The 23,681-nt window shown below is 56.8% G+C and overlaps 1 protein-coding gene across 1 annotated transcript in view; it reads right to left on the bottom strand.

Annotated features, from left to right (window-relative positions):
- CELSR1 (cadherin EGF LAG seven-pass G-type receptor 1) overlaps positions 1-18,860 on the bottom strand; it is a 149,926-nt gene extending 131,066 nt beyond the window's left edge. Inside the window, exon 1 of the mRNA XM_063075249.1 lies at positions 15,269-18,860. Within this exon, the coding sequence (XP_062931319.1) occupies positions 15,269-18,860 (3,592 nt within the window). The remainder of the gene's footprint in view (positions 1-15,268) is intronic.
- Between the last annotated feature and the right edge of the window lie 4,821 nt (positions 18,861-23,681).

Raw genomic sequence — 23,681 nt, 5'->3', positions numbered from 1 at the left:
TTCTTGTAAAAGCAGGGAAGTGTGAGAAAACCCTGGAAGATGAGCTTTTCCTGTGTGAAGTACTAAACTCCCCACCCTGGAAACATGCTCACCCAGGCTGGCCCGATCCCAGCACCTCCCAAGAGCACAGGATTTATGGCGCGGGCCTGTGGGATGGCTGAGGGGGCCAGGAGTTCACGGAAGAACACGTCGCCGAGGTGGGCTACTGGGAAGAACGGCAGAGGGGCCGCAGGGCTGGTGTGGGGGCTCAGTGAGCGGCAGGATATACATGATACACCCTAGGAGCAGCGGGGACACACGTTTGGCCCAGGGACGGGACAATGAGCTGGAATCTACAACACAAGCAAGTGCCAAGAGGGGTCCCAGGTGATCTAGACGGAGCACTCAGTCCAGGGACTTGAGGAGACAGGACATGACACCTTGGCTAGGCAGGGTCCCCGAGGGCTGGTGCTATCAGAGCTGTGGCTGAAGCTCTGGGAGAAGGACATTAGGGTGGGGAGCGGGGGGCAGAATTCCAGTCAGGAGCGAGATGTGAAGACTGCTGCCAGGACAACTCATCCTTGGGTGCCCCCAGCCGGCTGGCACTGACCAGGCCCCGGCCCCGGCCCTGGCCCATCCACTGTACCCAGGGCTGGTGCTCTATGAGGCGTCTGTCTTCCATTCCCACACACTCTGCCCTCAGTGCTGCCCAGCAGGGAGTCCCGCCTTCAGGAGGGCTCCCTTCCCCACCTCCTGGCCACCCGCCTGGATGCAGCAGGTATTTCTGGGCCTGGGGCCTTTATTCAATATTAGTCCATTTTTGTGTCACTGTAACAGCATACCTGAGACTGGGTAATTTATAAAGAACACAGGTTTATTTGCTCACGATTCTGGGACAGCTGCGTCTGGTGCAGGCCTCAGGCTGCTTCTACTCAAGGTGGAAGGCAGCAGGCAGGCGGGGGGTGTGAGATCACATGTGAAGAAGTGAGGGGGAGGGGCGGCGGGGGGTGCCAGCGTCCTGTTAACAACCAGCTCTCGGGAGAACTAACAGAGTGGCAAACTCGCTGACTACCCCCACCCCCAGGGCATTAATCCATTCATGAGGGATCCGCCCCCATGACCAAACAGCTCCCAACACTGCCACCCTGTTTGACATGAGCTTTGACAGGGGGACAACACATCCAGTCTCTATAAGGAGAACCTCGGGGCTCCAATCACAGGCCCAAGTGTGAGTCATAAGCCTAGAGCTCGGGGGGAGTCCAGGGTGGCCTCATGAAGAGGGACAGTCAGAGCCAGGTGATGGCCTCGGTGGCCAACTCAACCGCATTTGCCTGGGACTTTTCCCAGTTCCAGCACTGTTAGTCCCACGTCCTGAAACTCCTCAGTCCCAGGCAAACCAGGACAGTTGGTGACCCTAGAGGTGGGAGGAAAGAGTCAAAGAAAGATCCCCAGGTTTTGTACAGCTATTGGGACAGGCAGAGGCACCCTCGGCTACGTCTGCTCCCACCTGAAGACCCCCCTCCTCGTGCACCACCACGTGCCTGGAGGATGGAAGTGGTCTTCCTCCTACCCGCCAGACCGCCCCGCTCCACTAAAAGTAACCAGCCACTACTTGTGGACATACATAAGTCTGGTGCTTTAACAATATCTTTCCAAATAGCAATAAAATAAACCAAAAATGATATCACATATTCAGTTTGAATGATACCACCTGATTTTAAAATGTGTGTGGGGTGGGAAGTTTACAATTTCGGGGTGATGAAACTGTCCTGAAACTAGAACGTGGTGACAGCTGCAAACACTGTGCAGGTAACTCATGCACTGAACTGTGCACTGTGATAAAACAGCAAAGATGATGGATCTTAGGTTCCGTGAACTGTACAACAATGAAAACCAAAAAGGTAAACAAGACTGCCCTCAGAAATCAGAAATTCACACGGGGTAAATGGGCTTAACCTGTGTTACCAGCTGGTGGCACAATGTCCACCTCCGCAGAAGAATGCATGAACTCAACCAAGACAACACCGTGGGACGGCACCTCACGACGGGGTACGCAAGCACGGCCTTGTGAAACACAACGGGAGGAAAGGAACCCCCATTTCCACAACCAGCTTGCTTCAGTTCACTCCTGCAGCCCACCTGACCGCAGATTCCATCCTTTCCACCTCACACCAGTGCACATGTATCCAAAATGACACTCATGGGACACAGGCAGCACCCTCGGGGTTGTGACGGGAAGCAGCAGCCACTCACCATAGCCCTGCCGATGGGGTCCCAAGGGCTGATCACCTCGCGGCTCCCTCCCCACTTCCCAAACCCACCTGCAGCTCACCCCCACTGACCCACCCACAGAACCCTACTCGGACCCGGTAGCAGCTGGTGAAGTCATGAGATTCCCTTTCTGTTTTCTTAGGCAGGGGTTATTAAGGAAAGAGAGACCCAGAAGGCTGGGGTCTCCACTTCCGACAGGACAGAGGCAGAGAGGCTTGCTGGTGACTCAGAAAAGGAGCCCAGAGCGTCCTGGCACGTGGCCGAGGCGGGTTCTCACCCATGAGTCATGCACAGAGGGACGAGACCCCGTCCCAGCCCCCACTGCCTCAGCTCCCCCAGCTGCAGAGAATGGAGCCGCCAAATGCAAGTTTGGCCCCTGAAGGAGCTTAGCACAATTTTCACACTATTCCATATTCACTTTGGGTTCAAAAAATGCCAGGCTCACGATCAACAGGAGAAACAGGAGGGAAAACAGAATTCCTGCTGCAAACACAATGGATCTCCCAAGCCAAACTGGGGCCTCAGATGGCCGTCCAACCCTGAAGCCACCAGCTTCCTGCCTACGGGGTCACTCATGCCTGGTTTCCCTGAAAACAGACCCATCTAGCACGTGTCATTTTCCACGAGGCATCAGGCGGTGTCTGGGAGGCAGAACCTGCCCCACATCCTGCAGGCACATTCGTTCACAGTGAGGGGCAGAGCGAACGCGCTGTGCCTCGCTGCCCTGGACTTTCTGTGCTGTCCACGCGCACACACGCACACGTGCACATGCACACATGCCCTGATGTCTGACGGCCACATGCCTGAGGGATAGGAAGTCGCCCAGAACAATAAACCTTGATATTTTCCATTCTCTCTTCTTTGAAGACTTGGAGGACTGTTCAATGACACGTTAGAATTTTCCATGCTGAGGGGAGAGGGCAGAATTGGAAAGGCCATCCCTCGGGTGTGTCACTGGACGCGAGGACACAGAGGGAGAGGGAGAGGGAGGTGTGCTGTCATGATAAAGCACACCTGGCCGCACCACGTACCTGCAGCTGTCGGCCATACAACGCTCTGCACTGCTCCCCTTCCTAAAAGACAGCCAGAAGCGTGTGTCCCCTCAGCCCCAATGCCGCCCCACTTCCTAAGTTATTTAGGGAGCCAGGAGCTTGTGGGAACAGTCAGTGGCGAGCTTAGCCCATGCAACGTGCAATCTCATCAGAGGACAGCGAGGAGCGGGGCCCTGGGTCACGTGGCTCTATGGCAAGGGAAACCAACGCTGTGCTTCAGGAGTTCAGGGGGACCAACTGCGCATTCCACTGAGAAGGGCGAACGCGGTCCTCCAATTTAACATAAGGACATCAGTCACGCGCACAAACATGATGGCAGGCGCGGCAGCAGGAGGAATTACGTCCTCCAAAAAGATGTGCTGAATTCCGAACGCTGGCAATTGTGAGTGTGACCTGATCTGGAAGTGGGGTCCTTGCAAATAAGATATAAATTAAGATGAAGTCATACAGGAGTAGGGTGGGACCCTTAGTGCAACAGGACTGGTGTCCTTATAACAGAAACAATGACGCACAGAGACAGACACACAAAGAGGCAGAGATGGGGTGATGCAGCCACAAGTCAGGTGACACCGAGATGCCAGCAGCCACCTGGAGCTACAAGAGGCAAGGATCCTCCACGAGAGTCTTCAGAAGAAGCATGACCCTGCAGACACCTTGATTTTGGAGTGCTACATTTCTGCCCTCTAAACCACCCGGTCTGTGGTCACTGGTCAAGGCAGGAAACTAACACAGCAGATCTATAAAAATCTGCCCGACTCTCACTAAAACCTAACCCCTGACTGATAACAACCTTACTGATTCATAAGAGACTGAGTCAAGCACAGGCCACAGCCTAAAAAGTCCATAAACGAGGCAGAACCTTCCAGAAGAGGCACTGACAGGAAGCCTGCATGACGCACTTTTGGGCAGTGGGTCTGCCCCTCACACGTGTACAGATGACAGCCGGGCCAGGGAGGGTAAGGACCCCCAGTGAAAATCCTCTCTGCATGGGCCCAGGAGGCCCGCGGAGCAGTGGACGTACACAGAGGGATTTCCCGCAGGATGTCTAAAAGCCATCCCAAAGACACCGCCGAACTCCACCCCTCTCCCAACTGCAGAGGACAAAGGTCCCGGTGACCTCTGTCCATATGACCTTGGCAACCGTTGCCAACCCTAGTGAGCTAAAGACTTTCCCCAGATGGCCTCGCCCCCCATGGTGCTGGGGCACGCAGCTTCCATGCCCTCTTGCCTTGTCCCCTCACCTTTCAGTGTGTCCTGTCCAAGACCCAACTCGCTGACACCCTCCCTGAGAAGTGTCCCCCAACCATCCCAGCCCACAGGGTCCCCTCTGGCCCACAGGTCCCATCCCTGCCCGCAATACCCACGGCTGTACCTGTGCCCGACTCAGCTCCCAGGGGTTCCTGAAAGTCTGCTCGAGTTCTGGGGAGCCACATAGCAGAGGCACCTGCTCCCACCCATCCAGCACCCAAGCAGAGAGAGAGAGAGAGAGTGTGTGTGTGTCTGTGTGTGTGTGTGTGGTAAAGTATACATAACACAGAACTCACCACTTTGACCACTTTTAGGTGCACAGCTCAGTGGCATTAAGCACATTCACACTGCTGTGCAGCCGTCACCACCCACTAAACACCAACTCCCCTTTCCCCTCTCCCTTCAGCCCCTAGCACCCACCACTCTACCTTCTGTCTCTGCTGATTACTCTAGGGACCTCATATGAATGACATCATACAGTATTTGTCCACATGTGACTGGCTTATTTCACTTAGCATAAGTGAAATTATTTCATCCATGTGGTAGCAGGTGTCAGAATTTCCTTCCTTTTTAAGGCTAAATAATATTCCATTGTATGGAGAGACCATACTTTCTGTTGGTGCGTTCACTGGTAGACGAGCACTTGTGCTGTCCCCACCTTCTGGCTGTTGTGATAACGCTGCTATGAACACAAGTGTACAGATATCTCTCCAAGACTGCTACAGGCCAACTGTGTCCCCCAAAAGTTCGGGTGTTGCAAACTTGACCCCTCTTGCAACAGTGCCAAGAGGGTGGGAAATCCAATTATGGCATTTGAAAGGTGTGGCCTTTGAGAGGTGACTGGATCACAAGGACTGTGCCCTGGCGAATGCATCGATCCACGCACGAGTCATGGGCATGGTTCTGATGGCTTCATGAGGAGAGTGAGTGAGAAGGTAGCTCTCCTGCTCGGCCCATTCTCACCAGGTGACATGTGACACCTGGTTGCAATGGGACCCTGTAGAGAGTTCCCACCCAGAAGACCCTCACATGTGTTCCCTGGACCTTGGACTTCCCAGTATTCAAAACTGGAGGAAACAAATTTTATTTCTTTATAAATGACCCAGTTTCAGGTTTTCTGTTATCAGCGATAGAAGCGGACCGATACAAAGACTTGCTCTCGGTTCTTTCGGAAGTGGGACTGCTGGGTCCCATTGTAATTCTACGCTTAATTTTTTGAGGAACCTGCACTGTGTTTCCCACAGCAGCTGCACCATCTGCCATCCCACCAACCGCGCACAGGGTTCTAATCTCTCCACATCTTCGCCAACACTTATTTTCTGATTTTTTTGGACAAAGCCATCCTAGTGGGTGGGAAGTGGTGTCTCATCATGGTTGTCACTTGTGTTTCTCCGATGACAAATAATGTAGAGCACCTTTTCATGTGCTTATTGATCATTTGTATCTTTTGGAGAAAAGTCTATTTTAAAAGTCCTTTGCCCATTTTTTAATCAGGTTGTTTGTTTTCTTGTTAATGACTTGTAGGAGCTCTTTATGTATTCTGGATATTAATCCCTTATCAGATATATGATTTGCAAATATTTCATAACAATTTATTTTATTTTATTTTTTGGCAGCTGGCTGGTACAGGGATAAACCCTGGACCTTGGTGTTATCAGGCCAACTCTAACCAACTGAGCTAACCAGCCAGCTCCTTAACGGTTTTTGAATGAGATAATTTCTCAGCACATGCAAGGTACACAGGCAAGAAGAAAGAAGGTTTCCCAAACCCCAGCTAGATCCCCACGCTGGAGTTTTGTTTTTCCGAACGTTAACCTCCAGAAGAGTAAGAGTGGGGGAAGGGGTCCTGGGCAACCACCATCCACCCCCTCCGAGGCCCGGCCCCAGGCCATCAGGACAGGACAGCAGTGGGGGCACAACCCAGGCCTCATCTCTGGTGAAATCTCACGCTCTCTCCCAATTCCTGAGAGGGCTCTCTCAGCCGAGCCTGCGTCCAGTGTCCAGCACCACAATGCATCAAAGGACAGCTGCTGGCCGGCAGCCGTGCGGGGCAGTCCCCAATAGTGGAACTGCCCAGCAGCTGCATAACTTCATTCCGACTGTGAAAACAGTCCAACAATCAACAATGACTAAACAGTCACTGCCCTGCGAGAGTTCTTATCTCCCAATGCTAACATAGCACATGATTTTATTTGGATTAGTTGCTGTTAGTTTACTTTAACCAAGTGTCATTTAGATTAGATATGAAAAAAAAAATCCTAAAAATATAAAAAAGATACAGAACTGGGAGTGAAAACAGACTATTAAAAAGAAAAAAAATCTTGGCTGACGGACAGATGGGCAGATGGACAGACGAGTGGAGGGAAAAAGAAAAGGAAGGAGGCTGCTCGGGCAGTAGAATCCGGCTCTCCAAGCTGGAAGGCGCTAAGAGGGCGCCAGCCCAGCTCACTGTGGGCCCCTCACCTGGTGTCTGCATCCCCTGCCCGCCCCCAGGAGAGCCCCGAGCTCTGACCACTGATGCGCCTGCCTTGCACTGAAGGAAACTTGCCTCCCTACACCTGGTCCCCGCTGGCCCTGCATGCCACAGCTTCCTATGACAGCTCCACCAGGAGCTGCACCCCTTCTCCAGTGCCAGCCCCTCACCCCGATCCTGCAGTGCAGCCACATCCCTGCTCACCAGGTGGAATCAGGCACTATGTACACACGACTCTCAATCCTCCCGTTTTGGGCAACATGGTCCCTGCACTGAGCATCCATCCCCAGGAATCCCCCAGCCTGTGTCCCAGGGGCAGCTGTGCCAGCGCAGTAGCCCCCGCAGGGGTTAGCCACTGGCAGACAGTGGGGATCAAAGGGAGGCAGCCATACAGTGATTAGCACAGGCAGACCCCAGGGTCCAGGCCTGGCTCCGCCTGCAGCTACGCGCTCTCTAGCCTCAGTTTCTTCACCTGTGAAATGGGAATTCTGTGAGACATCAGTGAGGTGACACAGGCAGCCCCTTGCAACTGGACAGACACCTTGCTGTCCTGGCGTGCTGGAAGCCAGGGGAGTGGAGGGAAGAAAGACAGACAGACACAAAGGCAGAGACCTGGGCAGAGAGAGGACAAGAGGACCCTCTCACAGACTCTGCTCAACCAACCAGACCATGGGAAGGGGGAAGGGAGAAGTCCAGTCCCTCCGGCCGTGTCCGGCTAGCGTGGCACCTGCAGAGTACCCAGTGCAGGCCATGTCTCAGGCACTGCCTCCAGCAGCCCTCACCACATCCCTGCAGATGGTGTCTCCCAATGGGGAAACTGAGGCACAGAGCCACAGCTGTCATGCTGTCCCATGACCCTACAGGGCATGGGTAAAAGCAGATAGGAGAGGACACGCTCCAGTCCCCTAGCCGGGCCCCTCCTTCTGAGCTTAGAGTGCGCCCCCATGCTACTCAGCCTGAGTCTCTCCCCTCCCCTGGCTGCTCCCTGTCCCCAGGCCCAGGTAGAGATGATCAGAAGGATCCTGTCTCAGGGAGAGACCCCCACTATGTTCAGCTCCATGTTCAGGCTCAGGGGGAAGTGCTCCAGTGGGAAGGGGAGATGAAAGGGCTGGGGCGCAGGAGAGATGAAAGGGCTGGGGCGCAGGAGAGCCAGCAGCCCTCCCCCCGTCCCCCACCCCCCGGGCCAGGAAGCCGCCCTCCCCTGGGGCCACGTGTGCCCTTGCTGGCTCTCGGGCAGTTTCTAAGCCCACTGGACCAGGAGCCCACTGCAGAGTCCCACCTGGGCGGAGGGGCAGGAACCATCAGAACACTCCAACGGAGCAATTCCGCCCCATCGACTTGCAGGCTATTATGAAGCCAGGACTGAAAACCCAACACTGGGGCGGCAGGCAGGGACGGAGGCGGGAGGCCAGCCAGGCGAGGCTGGAAGATCCAGGCTCCAGTCTCACCTGGAACGCTCGTGCTCCACACGGAAGGCGCAGGAGCTGCTCGGTCTCTGGGGTCTCCCTGTCCTCGCCCAGAAATGGAGGTACCATCGCCTTGCTCGCAAGATTAACAGAAAAGTGACATGAGCTTAGAGTTCACCTTCTCATCAAAAGGTCGCATCATTAACACCATCCCATGAGAAAGAGGCTGCAAGGCTCCCGCCCCACGTGACGACGATGCCCCTGTCCCCACAGCAGCAGGTTACAACTTGCCAGCCGCTATTCCCACGCTCTCCGTAGTGGACACCTTGATGTCCGCTGGCCAACGTAGCCAAGGGCTGGTGTGGCTCCCTCTTACAGGCGACCCACACTATGCGGTACACTCCCAAGCCCAGAAGCATGGCCCCAGCTCTGAGGGACCCGTGTGTCACCCGGCATGCTCCCTACTGTGACCAGAAGGGGTTTAAAGGGTGTGCTAGGGTGGCTGGAAGGAAAGGTGTTACCCTACATAATAACCTTTAAAGATGTCCCTCCTAGCCTGTGTGTGTCTGTCTGCTTGTTTTTAAGAAAAGAACCCCAGGACATCAAGAGAACAGACTCTAGAGTGACTTCAACTGTAAAGGGCTGGTGCTGGGCTTTTCCTGGCTTTGGAATGTCCACGCCTGAAAAGGTGAAGTGACTACCAGGGTATCCACAAGTTCTCACCTGAAGCACAAGCACGAGAATTCAACCATCAGAGTTTTCCTGAGAAATGTCTGTCCCTCTCACCGGGGCTGAGTCCCCAGCCACACACAGGAAGGGCTGAGATGGCTCTCGGGGGTGTCCTTGCTTCAGCATCGGCCCCCCTAGTCCCCCAAGTGAAGGTGGCATATCCTCAGCCTCGGCAGGTGGCCCCCTCCCTTCGCACCTCTGTGGGGACCCCTCTGGCTCACTCCAGAAATAATCCATGAATGTGGGCCAAGCACCTACTGTGCCCCAGTCCCACAGGGAATGCAGAGAGAGGTCCAGAGTCCTCCACAAAGGAGCGGCCACTGACACAAGACTGGTCCCTCTGACCCTTATGGCCTGGGACCCGACCCTCCTGCATTTCCCCATGTAACCTCGGAACCCTCCCGAAACAAACACCAGAAAGCAAGGGGAAGGCCAGGGAGCGCGGAATTAAAAAGGGCCATTTACTACATATACCTCCCTCCCAATATTCAGGAATTTAATTCTAGGGCATTCATATGAACCTGTGTGTTCAGGTTACAGGACAAGAAAAAACTTAGAAAATTATTTCCCCCGAGGCTGTGAACTGAAAAAACTCACACCAAATGTATGAATATTTTCCACACGCTGTGCCCCACATGATAAAATCTCCTTCTGTTTGAATCCAAGAGCTGGCAGGACAGAGGCCCAGGCACCGGGCCACATGCCACACCCAGGCCCCTCTTCCCACCTACTCACTCCTTAACAGGTTTCTGCTATCGGGTTTCAAAATGGGCGGGCGGATGCGTCAGCCCAAACCCAAGAGGACTCTTCAACAGTGACGCCAGGTCCTGGACGGTGTTCTGGTGTCCCCAACACCACCGCCACTTCCCCGGTGTGAACTCAGCACCACCCCTCCTGGCTGGCTCCTGCCAAGGGGCGCAAGGTACTTCCCCAGCGTCTCACCTGCCTGCCGCTTTACCCAGATTTTTATTTTTATTTATTTTTTAATTTTTACTTTTTTAAAAAGATGACCGGTAAGAGGATCTTAACCCTTGATTTGGTGTTGTCAGCACCACGCTCTCCCAAGTGAGCTAACCGGCATCTCTATATAGGGATCCGAACCCATGACCTTGGCGTTATCAGCACCACACTCTCACAAGTGAGCCACATGGCGGCCCATTTACCCAGATTTTTAAAAATGGTCTATTGTCACCTTGGTTGCTGGATGGGGTAGACGGAGAGCTCGCATCCCAGGTGTGGAGGTGGGACACCTGCCCCGAGTGAGTCCTGTGGCCCCTTCCATCCTCCCAGGCCGATCCTCCCCTCCAGGCGCGATGCTTCAAAGAGAAGCAGAGTCACCATCCCAGCAGCCCCATCCATGCAGAGCTTGGCCATAGCAGGTCTTCAACAGACACTGAGAATGCCGTCCCCCACTCCCAATGCCCCCTAGAGGTGCCAGTGCCCATGCTAGGTGACACCTTCCCAGGCAGGTAGAGTGGCAGGACAGGCCGGATGTCTGTGCATGTCAACCTGCCAACTCCTCCCCACCTTCAACTAAGCCTTGGGTCACCGCAGGTTCCCATGTCCCCATGGCCACCGGCCTTCCCTCTGAGCCTCGGCCTCATCCACACCCCACTTATATACCCAGTGACCTTGTCATCCATTCCTCAGAGGGGTCCCCAAGCCCCCTCCACTCTGGCTCTCACCAAGGCCACTAAGAACCTGCTCTGGGCTACCCCAAGTCACATCTCTGTCCTCAGGCTCCCCAAACACCAAGGCATCCACCACGGGTGAGCCCCTTTGGGACCCACACTCGCCCTTGGGCTCCTCCCCGCATGTGGCTATTCCTGCCCCAGCTCTGTCTGTCGCAGACCCTTTGCACCCCTGCCGCCTCGGACCATGACCCCAGCATCTCTCCCATCTACACCTGCATGTCCAGCTGTCTTCAGAACAATCTCAAAGGTGCCCCAGCCACATGAGGTCAGATAGTGGCACGTGGTCTTCACTGCAAAGCTGATTCCCCTGCAGTGAAAGCACCCCCGTCACCCTCACCCTCACCCTCCAGAGCCAGTTTTTCTGGAAAGCACAGGCTGAGAAAACAGGAGCTACCCGTCTCTGGGTCCTGCTGCTGCCACCAGACACTGTGTGCCCCGGGTGCACTGTCCTTGGTTTGCTCATCTCTGAGACAAAGTGACAACAGTACCTTCCACGCCAGAGGGTGGCACGGGGAGAATTTAATGTGATTGAACAGGTGGAGCCTGGGGAGAGTTCCGGGGCACAGAGTGCCTGGGGCACGGAGCATGTTGGCTGCATAGACCCCATCATCACCACGGCACCTGACCATCAAACCTGGAGAATCCCTCCTCCGTCCGCCCATGCTCCACGGCCACCCTCTCGCAGGGCCACACCTGACCTCCCGTGCTTGCCTCCACCCTCCCTCCTCACTGCCCAGAGGGATCTGCCCATCAGCAGCTCAGACATGGGCCCAGCACTCACCCCAGACCTCCCCAGACAGGGCCTACCAAGCCCTCCACGGTAGCCCTCTCCAGACCCAGGGGATCCCCCCACCCCATCCCCCTGCCACACACGGCTTCACATGTTCCCCTTGGTCCTGGAGAGACCCCCTGTCCCCCCACACACTGCCATCACCTCCCTCGCCTTGAACCCAGCTCCCGGTTTATCCAATTGTCTACCTCCACCCAAGCTCCAGCAGGTCAGGGGCCACACAGGCTCTCCCAGGCCTCGAACACAGCAGGCGCTCAATAAATGAACAAACACTCCTTGTTTCTGAGAGTGCTTCTGAAAGTATGAGCAAGAGACTGATGTCCAGAGATAATCAGAGCCCTTAAATGGTTAAATAGCTGCCAAAAGTAGCTCACTCTTCCGGGACTTAGAGTTTACGTCACTCCAAGAACCCAGCTCAACAAGTGAAATGATTTAAGATCATCTGATCCTTTTCCACACTGTGAATTTCAGGAAAAAAATACATAATACCATGCAACCAGACGATGCCCCGTACAATGGCCAGCTCCTTATTTGCTCGTTTGTAATCTTCTATGTAAAAGTCACAATGATATCCTGTATTTAACGAGGCAAATACTACATAAAACTTTATCAAGCCTAGACAACTTTATGCCGTGCATTCCCCACCAGAGTAAACGATGAAAAGGCTACTCAGTCTTGTTAATTCACTGAGTCTCGATATTTTCTGACATGTCTGAATGACTCACTGACCAATCATTTTGACCCCATAAATACTACTCTCCCTCATCCACAGGTGTGCAACACACACAAGAGGACAGGCGGGGACATCACCTCGCTACCAATAGCCGTGTTCTGTAACGCACCGCATAAGGCCCTAAACCTACAGGCACACACATGTCCAAGGTGGATTTAAAATGACAGTTACTAAAAGACCAACGTCTAGAAAGACTACAGAGTATTCAAGGCTTGAGTTTCTCCTTGTGTTATTAGCCACACTGCTTTGAAAAATACAAACACAGCTTTTATAAACATTCATAACAAAAAATGTCCCTATCACAGAATTTTAAATCGCACTCAGAAATCGTTGCATATAAAATGAGCATCTAGTATCGCTGGATGTCATTAAAAAATGACAGTTATTTGAATTTCAGTATGTTCAGACTAGCGTTTTGTTCTTGGCGAGCTATACAAAACCATCGACGCTATCTACTCACAGTCAACGCGCCTGCGCTAGAACCCCAGGCCAGGCTAAAAGGATCTACCCTCCTCCCCTTGTGCGGCTTTGCTGAAGGCTCCCAAAGAACCTACTGTTCATACAGCACCTCCAGAGCGGTAATAATGCATCAAAGGCTTTAGGGCATGGCTATAAATCCTGGGAAGCCAATAACACTTCACTGAAAAGAGTGCATGAGTTTGAAACAACAGCTTTCTGCATTGTTCCTTAATAAAACCTAAGAATCCGCCTCTGGTTAATTCAAGAGCTGATCTTTTTGTTTGGGTAGGTTTCTACATAGATCTTATAGTGGTCTTCTTCTTCAGAGCATTAAATAACAGACACATGGTCAGAAGGCTATGCAGCACCCCAACACATCTAACTTTCAAGCGGGCACTGAAATAATTCAGTTTAGCAAATAATTTCTCAAAAATGTTGTTAGGTAAGAGACGGGAGTGTGAATAGCAGGCTTGTTTCGTCCCAGTCATGGTTTGATGCCTGGTGCCCCTGCTCACTGGCTGTGTAACCCTGAGAGGGTTCCTCATCACCTCTGGGCCTCAGTTTCTTCATCTGTAAAATGGGCAGCAGCATGGCACCACTCACCTCCCAGTTACCAGGGGAACAAGTGACAGTGTAAACACAAGAGTTTAGAAGACTGCTCGACAGAACCCAGTCAAAGGTAATCAATGTCCTCTGGGGGGGAGGAGGTCCAGTTCCTGATTCACACAAGGGTGTGACAGCAATGGATCCAGAGCTGAGGAATGGACCACTGAGATGATGACTACACGGTCAACTGTGGTCCAGGCTGTGGGCCCACCAGGTGAGACAGCGCTCAGTAACTACCCTCCTCTGCATGGAATCCATCCTAAAGCCCGCTGTCTGGCAAACACAGGAGGGCTCACATTGCTGATCCTGCAGACACAAAAAACATCCCTGCCCCCTCAGCATGGACCTGTTCCCACTAAAGCACCATGTCCCCTGTAAAATCTAAACCATTTTATTTTGCCAACTCATTCCTATACAGGCCAATTTCCCACTGCTTTATCTAGCAGATAAAGTGGTGTGGGGATAAAACTAATAGGAATATCCATAACCCTGATTAACAGTTTGTCCCTAAAGGCCTGTTCCATACTCTCTATACATTCTTAAAAACCTCACAAACCCCAAAATATTCACCAACAAATAGACTATGCTGTCAAAATGTACACTGAAGTATCACATCACTTCAAAACTGAACCTGTAAATTCCAGATGCATAAACAACCAACTGGAATCCAGCTCTTAGTATATAAAGAATAGCAGCCAACTGTAGAAACAAAACAATACGGAAAATCAACCTTTTAATTTATTCCAGGGTTCCCATGGCAATATTGTATCCTAATAATTTACTGTTTAAACAACTCATCTGAAACATTGATTCAAACAGCCCACAGACTGAGCCCTTCTTGGAGATATTTTGGTCTCATTATATGGTCTCCTACCTGCCCCAAATGATCACATCTATGTCCTCTCAAAGAGCCACAGGGGGGTCCCTTTATTGTTCCCCCACCCCGACCAAATCCTTCCCTCTCCTCTGTCTCCCAAATCCCGCGCCCTCTACCTGTCCCCTCTCCCCAGCAGCGCAGGCCAGCCCTGGCACGCAGTGGGCGCCAGCGTGAAGAAGCCACTCTTTGCTGCCAAGCATCTGGCGGCTGGGCTGAGCCCTCCCTTCTGTTCACCTCCAGCCCCAGATCAGGCGAGCAGGGTTCCCACACTGGCTCCACCACTAACCTGAGCAGTCCTCTTAAATAACACCCAAATTATAAGCTCGTGTCCAGGAGCAGAAGCCAAGATCAAACGCGGCTACGCTTTTCAAAGGGCTCCCACAAAGACGGGCGCACATAAGCCCAATTGTTATTATTATCTGGAGGAGACAGAAAAGTGAGACCAAGGGAACAGCAGCCGTATTACAGGGTGACTCAGGGACCCATCCAGCAATTTCCAACGGTCCCACCCGGGAACTAATTGCCACATGGAGAGGACAGTGACCTTTGATCTTTCCCGAGAGCCGTGTGGCTGGCTGACAAAAGAGAATCACCAAGCAAATCATTCGAACCAGGTAACCCGGAGGCCAGGTTTTAATAGCACAACTCGGGAGCCACCAGCCCACTGAGAAAAGGGCCAAGAAGCCCTGGTCTTGAACTTGAAGAAGCCCAGGCGTGCTCCCAGAAAAGTGCTGAGGGAGGCACTGGGGCCTCTCCCACTCGCTCAGCCTAGGTGGGGAGCACGCCCCCGGCATCCAACCGGAGGCAACAAATCCCCAAAGAGTTGCCAGGGCTCTGCCCGAATACGCCCCGGCACGCCAGGCGGGCTGTTGGCGGGTCCCTGCGGCTCCCCAGGACGCCCAACAGGAGCAGCTCACAGGAGCCACTCCTCCCGCCCGGAGAGCCACTCACCAGACACGGACACCTCCATGAGTGCCTCCAGCGGCCGGTTGTTGTCCAGGTCCCGGCTGAGCTGCAGCTCGCCTGTGGCGGGGTCCAGCAGCAGCAGGCGCAGCTCATTGCCCTGCAGGAAGGTGTAGTTGAGGCTGTCCGACAGGTCGGGGTCATGGGCCGGGATGCGGCCGATCACACCTGTGGGGAAGCTGTTGGACTTATTGGTGACATAGTTGTTGAAGAGGATCTGGAAGTCAGGCAGCACTGGCGGGTTGTCATTCTGGTCCAGGAGGCGGATGTACACCGTGGCCCGGCTCACCAGCGGGGCCGATGTGGCCTGCACCACGAGCACATACTCCCGCCGGACCTCAAAGTCCAGCTCGACCAGGGCACGCAGGTCCCCGCTCAGCAGGTCCAGCTGGAAGACCTCCGGCACGTTTCCTTCCACAATCTGATACATAATCTGGGCGTTGGGGCCTTCGTCAGGGTCATTGGCACGAATCCTTGCCACCACTGACCCCACTGGGCTGTTCTCTTCTACGAACAGCTCCAATTCATCCCTCTCAAATACTGGGGGGTTGTCATTGATGTCCAAGACAGTCACCTGGATTTCCACCGAGGCACTAAGGGGAGCTGGGTTGCCCCGATCCACAGCCAGAGCCCGAAGGTTGTACACAGCCACATTCTCCCGGTCCAGCCGGCGCTGGGTGCGGATCACCCCAGACGTGGGCTCGATGTAGAAGTCCCCATCGCCATCATCCCCGCCCTGGAAGGTGTACAGCAGACGGCCGTTGGGGCCCGAGTCCCGGTCCGTGGCAGAGACCTGGAGGACGCTGGTTGACGATGGAGCATCTTCGAAGACAGAACCCTGGTAGAAGTCCCGCAGGAACCGGGGTGCGTTGTCATTGGCATCAAGGATAAGGATCTCCAGGGAGGTGGTGTCCGACTTCTGAGGGATGCCATTGTCCTGAGCTGTGATGGCCAGTGTGTAGGCGGCCTGGTCCTCATAGTCCAGCTCTGTCATGGTGTAGATGGTACCAGTGTCGGGGTCAATGCGGAACTGTGGCATGGGGTCCTCTAGCACGTAGGTGATGCGGGCATTCTCCCCAGTATCCTCATCGGTGGCACTGATGGTGGCAATGGAGGTGCCCACAGGCCGGTCCTCGCTGACGCTCACTGTGTAGTGGGAGCTCTGGAAGACTGGCCGGTGGGTGTTGGCGTCGGTGACATTGATGAAGACCTGTGCTGTGTGCGAACGTGTGCCATCGGACGCGGTCACGGCCAGCACGTACTGTCGCTCCTGCTTGTAGTCCAGTGGCAGCGCCAGGGTGATGAGGCCACCGCCACTCTGGCTGCTGAGTGCAAAGCGGTTCCGGGTGTTGCCACCTGTGAGCTGGTAGGTGATTACGCTGTTGGCGTCGCGGTCCCGGGCCTGCAGGGTTAGCACACTGCTGCCCACGGCAGCGTCCTCGTTCAGGCGAAGCTCATACGCGGGCTGCGTGAACACTGGGTCGTTGTCATTTACGTCCAGCACCGTGATGGACACGCTGGCTGAGGAGCTCATGGGTGGAGAGCCATGGTCCACCGCCTCCACCCCAAAGCTGTAGTGCTCCACCGCCTCTCGGTCCAGCTCGGCGCACACGGTGATCCAACCCGAGCTATTGTGAATCTGGAAGGGAAAGTCTGGGGTGGAAGCAGGGTCCTCGGGCCCAGTGCCACCGCCACCCAAGGCGGCCAAGGCTGTGTCCACCAGGCGATAGCGCAGACGGGCGTTCTCCCCCGCGTCTGCATCCACTGCCTGGATGTGCAGCACAGAGTGGCCCAGGGGCACGTTCTCCAGCACCGCGGCCTGGAAGGGGCTGCTCACGAAGATGGGTGCGTTGTCGTTCACGTCCAGCACCTGCACGGAGACCAGCCCCGAGGAGTTGATGAGCGGAGGCCGGCCCCCGTCCTGGGCCTTGACGCGCAGCGTGTACTCGCGGATGGTCTCGAAGTCCAGGGGGTTGATCACGTCCAGGCTCCCGCTCAGCGAGTGCAGGTAGAACTGCCCCTTCAGGTTCCCGCTGACGATGCTGTAATGCACGGCCGCGTTCTGGCCCTGGTCCCGGTCGGTGGCCTGCACGCGCAGCACAGCCGTGTTGACCGCCACGTCCTCGGGCACCTGGACCACATAGCGCTTCTCGCCGAACTGCGGGTAGTTGTCGTTCTCGTCCTCCACCGCGATGTGCACGGTGGCCGTGGCGCTCAGCGGGCCCGGGTTGCGGCCCTGGTCGTTGGCCTCCACCAGCAACCGGAACGCGGCCGCCTCCTCCCGGTCCACCGCGGCCCGCGTGCGCACCACCCCCGAGCGCGCGTCGATCTCGAAGACGCCCCCCGCGCCCTCCAGCAGGCGGTAGCGCATGTTGGCGTTGGAGGGCGCGTCGCCGTCGGTGGCGCGGATGGTCAGCACCTCGGAGCCCACCTCCAGGTTCTCGCGCACGCGCTCGCGGTACTCGGACTGCTCGAAGACCGGGCTGTGGTCGTTGGTGTCGCTGACCGTGACGGTGAGGTAGGTGGCGGCCGAGCGGCGCGGCGAGCCGTGGTCCGCGGCGCTCACCTTGAGCACGTGCGTGTCCTTGGTCTCGCGGTCCAGCGCGCGGGCCGTGCTCACCGCGCCCGTGTCGGGGTCGATGAGGAAGTAGCCGTTGGAGCGCTCGTCGAACAGCGCCTCCATCTGGTAGCTCAGGCGCCCGGCCTCGCCCTCGTCGGGGTCGTGCGCGCGCAGCTCGATGACCGCCGTGCCCGCGGGCTCGTTCTCGGGCACCGACACCTGGTAGCTGGGCAGCTGGAACTGCGGGCTCGTGCTGCCGCCCGCGCCCCGCCGGGCCCGCCTCGCCGTCCCCGCCCGGGCCCGGGGCAGGCTCGGCGACGGTGGCGACAGTGACGCGGTGGGCGTCCCCGCGGCCGCCTCCAGCGCGAGCTCCACCCGGGCGGCGCCGGCCGCGCGCCGCAGGGCACACAGCAGGCGCAGGCGGACCGAGCCGCCGGGCGGCAGGCAGACGGGGCGGCGCGGGCAGCGGGGTCCGGGGCGCGGCGGGCAGCTGCACGAGGGGAAGCTGGTCAGGGCCGTGAGCGCCGCGTGCAGCGTGGCCGCGCTGCCGCCGGGGGCCGGGAAGCAGAGCGCCCCGCCGCGCCCTGGCTCGGTGAGCACGGCCCGAGCGCGCAGCTCCACGTCCGGGGCCCGTCGGCGCCGGGGCCGGCCGCCGCATCCCGGTCCCTGCGCTCGCGCCCGCAGGCGGAGGCTCAGCATCGCGGGGGCGCCGCGGGCCGCCAGGCGGACGTGCAGCGGCAGCGGGCGCCCCCCCAGACGCGCGCAGCCCCGGGCCCCCGCGCCCGGCCCGCGCCGCCGTCCGGCCAGCCGCCCGTCGCGGCTCACGTCCAGCAGCTCCCGCAGCGCCCGGGGCGTGCGCGTGGCGTCCCCCGCGTAGGTCCAGCCGGGCCCGAGGGCGAAGGCGCGGGCCCCGCCGGGCACGCGCAGCTCCCAGGCGGCCGCCCGCAGCCCCAGCGCCGGCAGGGTGGCGGCTGCGGCCAGGAGCAGCAGCGCGGGCAGCACGGGCGGCGGCGGCGCCATGGCCCGCAGCCCGAGCCCGAGCCGGGCGCCCGAGCACAATCCATGCACCCGGCGCGCCAACGCACCCACCCGGCGCGGCCGGGGGGCGGCTCCCGCGCGGCCGGCGCCGGGCCCTCGGGGCGGCCCGCGCCCCGCCTCCCCGGGGGCCCTGGCGGGGACACCGGGGGCCGCGCGCCCGGCCTCCCCCGCCGCTTCCACTTCGAGAGCACTTTGCGAAAGTTTGCAAAGTTGGTTTCAAGATGGCTCCTCCGCGCGTCCCGGGAGGGCGCCGCGCATCAACCTGCGGCGGCGGCGGCGGCGTCTCCAGGCGGCTCCAGGTGGCCCCGGCGCGGGCTCGGCCGGGCGGCCGTGGGAAGCGGGCGGGGGCTGCGCTCCCCGAACGAGCGAGGCCGCGCCGCGCACACCACGGCGGCCGGCGGCAGCCTGGGCGGTGCGCTCGGCCCGCGCCCCCGCCGCCCGCGCTCTCCCCGCCCTCGGCCCGGCCCCGCCCCGCCCCCGGCCCCGCCGCGCATTGTTCGGCCCCGGGGGGGAGCCGGCCCGGAGGTGCGCGCCCGGGGGGTCGCTATGGAGACGCGGGGGCGCGGCCGGGGCGGGGGAGCCAGAGGGGCCCCGTTCGGAACCGCGGCTGCCGCTGGGCGCAGTTACACATTTACAGCGAGGCGCACGGAGGCTGAAATGCGCTGCCCCGACCCAAACTTCCCTGGACTTTGAAACCCAACAGGCGGCGAACCGGATTAGGGTCCCACTTGGTTTACAGAGCAATTTTTAAACCAAAAGAAAAACAACCTGGTTGACATTTGGGACTTGAAGGGGACGGCGGAGGCGAGCTCGTCCGGTCCCAGAGCCCGCGGCTGCTCCCGAAGCGCGACCGCCCGGATTGCGGGCCCTGGAGGCAGCCACCTGGGGGGAGCTGGGGGGAGCAGGTTAGAATTGTGTGACAGCCCCCCAGTGTCCTGAGAGGACGGCTGCGGGGACCAAGGGAGCGGGATGGGGGGTTGTTTAAACCCGCGAGACGCCTACGCCCCTCCTTCTGAGGGGCACTGCCTGGGGCTGGGGGCTCGGGGGTGGGACTGTGCGACATCTGCCTTGCTGTGGAGCTTTGGGACCGTGTCGCCTCCGGGTAGGGAGAGGACGCACTTTCCCTCCGTGGAGCTGTGGGTGCCGGAACACTCTGAAACCCCTTAGGCCCCCCAGTCGTAGGGGGCTGGAGGGGCGGGTCTGTCGCCTTCTGAGAAGGCTCCGAAGCGGTAGGGATGGCAATGTCGCGCAGAGTTGGTCTTTTTGACCAAGGAGAGTCGGGTCCGGTCACTGCATTTACGAGCTGGGATCTGACGGGTATGGTGGCGACGAGGAGCCTGAGCGGCTGTAGAGACCGGGTGGAGCTTCTCCTCGGGCTACACATAACCAATTTTTATCTAAGTTGCTGAAAACGATGTCTTTGGGTTAAAACCCAATATGACCATTTTCTTCCCATTAGCAACTATTTGAAGTCGTTATATTGACCTAAAAGGTAGAGTCGCTTTTAATTCTGGGAGTTTCCGCTGGCAAGTCCTGTTGGGAAATGTGTGCATGGAGGGAAGGGGAAGGAAGCAGAAAAGTCCATCCCCTGAATGTGACCAGTCCAGACCCCCTAGACTGCCCTGCAACTTGGACCTCTCTGGAGAGGGTCAAAGGGCAGGAGTTCAAAGTCAAGAAGTCAGGGAGGACCCCTGAGCCTAGAGTCTGGCAGTGGAGGGCTCCGGACTGAGGTGAAGGGGGGCCCGTGGGAGGGAAGCTGGAGAACCCCAGGAGTGCATATTTTGCAATCAGGCTTTAAATAGGGTGGGTTGGGTTTAAATAAACAAAATTCAAATGCAGAGAATGGATTCGGGTGTGGGCACGCTTTCCTGGAATAGGACACCTGCAGACTGCAAGGTAACCACAGGGACAGCTCGGCACCCTTTCCTGTTCCAAGGGCCAGGCCAGAAACACACAGGCGAATCTCACTAACAGGATGTCCAGCAAAGGTCCAAGAGACAAAAGATGATTCCATTCACACATAGATCACAAGCGAGCCTAACCACCTCACCGTGTGATATGTTCAGGAGTGCACACAGTGGGGCAGGGGGTGTCCACTTCTGGACCTAAGATTACGGGAGTGTGGGCCTTGTGATCGTACACTGACCTCGGCATACAATGCTTTCTGCACTTTTCCCGGTGCATGCTTGCTAGAGTCCACGATTTTAGAGGGGGAGAGGAGCGACTAGGAATAAAAAGACTGGCCGCAGCTTGTGATGGGACCACAGTGTGGTCCAGTTGCATCAGCAGGACAGAAACTACGAATCTGAAGTGGCTGGAGCCTTCGAGGGCTTGAGTTCCAATTCTCCCACTAACTGATTGTGCAACCTTCACCAAGGCCTAACTCCTCATTCTAACTGGACGTGATAGTAGTCCTAGATTCCCAACGTTGTAGAAGGGGTAACAAGACAATCTGCTTAAAGAGGCTGGCAGGGGGCCGGCTCTGTACGATCCACTAGGGCTAGCCTTTACTGTTGCTGCTGCGCCTTGTTGTTACCCAGCGCGAGCCCACAGTTGCCCCAGCACTGCCTTCCCTGTGTGAATTACATGGCACAGTCGCGTGTTTGTGCTGGAGGAGAGGCAGGGGCTGCAGTTTTCATCCGATTTCCTGAGGAGTCTGTGCTGGGCCACTGATCCAGTCCACCCGATGTGTTTACAGATGGTGGAGCTGAGGCCCAGAGAGGGGAAAGAACATGCCTAGGGCTTTGTGAAGGGACGTGGCATGTGTGGTGGCCTCACCCAGCACCACTTGAGGGCTGCTGCCCAAGTCCGTGCCTCCCACAGGCCATCATCCTGCTCATACAGCCTTCCCCTTTGGGGGTGGCTCGGAGCCAAGGTCTCTCCTTCCCATGCGCCCACCTTCTCTAAGTTTCATTGAAACTCAGGGGCCTCTCCGAGGGGGCTCCGAGAGTGGGGAGGAGTTTAGTAACAGTGCCCCAGGTCATTCCTGGCCTGTCCCCCTGAGAACCAGAAGAGGCTGCATGTGTAACGAGGCTTTATGTGCCTGGAACTGCTGCTGCTGCCACTCCCAGGGGCTCAGTGGTTGGTGATTGATATTTGTATTTTGCACACGCCCTCAGGTGTTTCACGTGAAGTGAGTGTTTTTAAAAATAAATATAGAATTTTTTTTTTAAGGCAGAAGCTATGGATTTCTAGTGTTGTTGCATGTTGTAAAAAGCAGCTTAAAATGTTTCTTGCCAGGGGCTGGAACCAGAACTCACATGAATTCTGGAATCTGTTCCTTGCACAATAAATTCCTGGGCCAGTTCATTTTTTTCCCCCCAGCTTGAACTGACTTTATGATTTTGTAAATGTAAATTTTACAAAGTGCTTTACAATTAACGCTCATATCCTTGTGTGTGTCTGTCGTGGATTTCCACCTCATGCCCTGGCTCTGAGCATGCTTGATGCCCGGGCTGGTTTTTAAACCGTGAGGAGCCACAGGAAATCGCCCCATCGATGAAAGCTGAGAAGCCAGTCTGGGCCGGCCTCCACTTTGCCCTTCTTTTGGAATTCAGAGAGAAAAACCTCTTGGGAACAGAACTCATTACCTCTCTCTCTCCTCCCCACCCCTTACATTTGGTGGGGTCTGACTCACGGAAAATTGTGAAAGTTAAGACATGAAACAAAAAGTTAAGACGGGATGAAAATGGGACCCTGACTTAATTAGAATGTAATAGGGAATTTAGATCCTAATCAAGCACATTTTGTGTGCTGGTGCTTCCCTGAGAGACCAGGATAATGTTATGACAAAAAAGGGAACAATGTTTTCCTGCTTGGAAGTTGCCAGAACCTGTCTAGATACAAATACTGGGATTTCTTTCTTCTGCACTTGTGTGTGTGGCTACCCCGGGCCCCTGGGTCATGGCCCCTCCTGGGAGCACGTGTCCCACAGGTACTCCCTGAGATGCCAGCACCTGACCAACCAGTCCCCTGCTTTTGGGGATGCCTTCCAGGAAGGTTCTGGAAGGCTCCTAGAAGGTTCTGAAAGGCTCCAAGAAGGTTAGCTGGCAAGCACAGGGGCTAGAGACTCGATCTCCAGCCTAACCAGAAATACTGTGAACGCAGGGTGGGCACAGGTCTTGTATCCAGAACTGTCCTTACGTCCCTCTAGGAGCCTGGGTGGGGAGGGAGGACAAGGCGCTCCATGCTCGGACACACACCCGCCCTGCCAGGCCCCAACAGGTCCACCAGGCCCATCTCAGGGCTGCACCGGCCCCTAGTGGCCGAGCACAGTTGCTGCCCCAGCCGGGAGCCTCCCTCCCTGCTCAGGTGCAGAGACTGACCGACCCCCTGGCCACGGCATTGAGAGTGGCACCATGTGCACGTGTGCACACATACAGTGCCTGCTGGCCCTGAGCAGTGCCAGCCACACAGCCTCCTGATCACACTGGCCGCTGCTCCTAGGCCCCCTAAACCCCTCGCTTTCTGCAGGGTGAGCATGCACAGCTCACGTGGACACACTGCAAGTTGAGGCTCGGCCTGCACGGCCTGGGGGAGGGTCTGCCCCCGCACCCAGGAACAAGCACGAAGGGCCAGGTCCCAGCGCACAAGCACCCCAAGGGCACAGGTGCTGCACTGGGGGGCGGTGGCTGGGATGTGGGCCGAGAAGGACTCCCAAGGGCTGAGGAAGGCTACAAAGGGCAGGGACAGAGCCCAGTGGAGACTGACTTCGTGCTCGGGAAATGGACATGCAGCTCACACCCAGAAAAGCGTCCACAACCCGCCGAGCAGACAGTGCCAGATGTCCTCGTTTCAATCATT

This window comes from Cynocephalus volans, chromosome 12 (assembly GCF_027409185.1).
Source record: "Cynocephalus volans isolate mCynVol1 chromosome 12, mCynVol1.pri, whole genome shotgun sequence".
Taxonomy (NCBI): Eukaryota; Metazoa; Chordata; class Mammalia; order Dermoptera; family Cynocephalidae; genus Cynocephalus; species Cynocephalus volans.
This window is presented reverse-complemented; position numbering and strand designations above follow the sequence as displayed.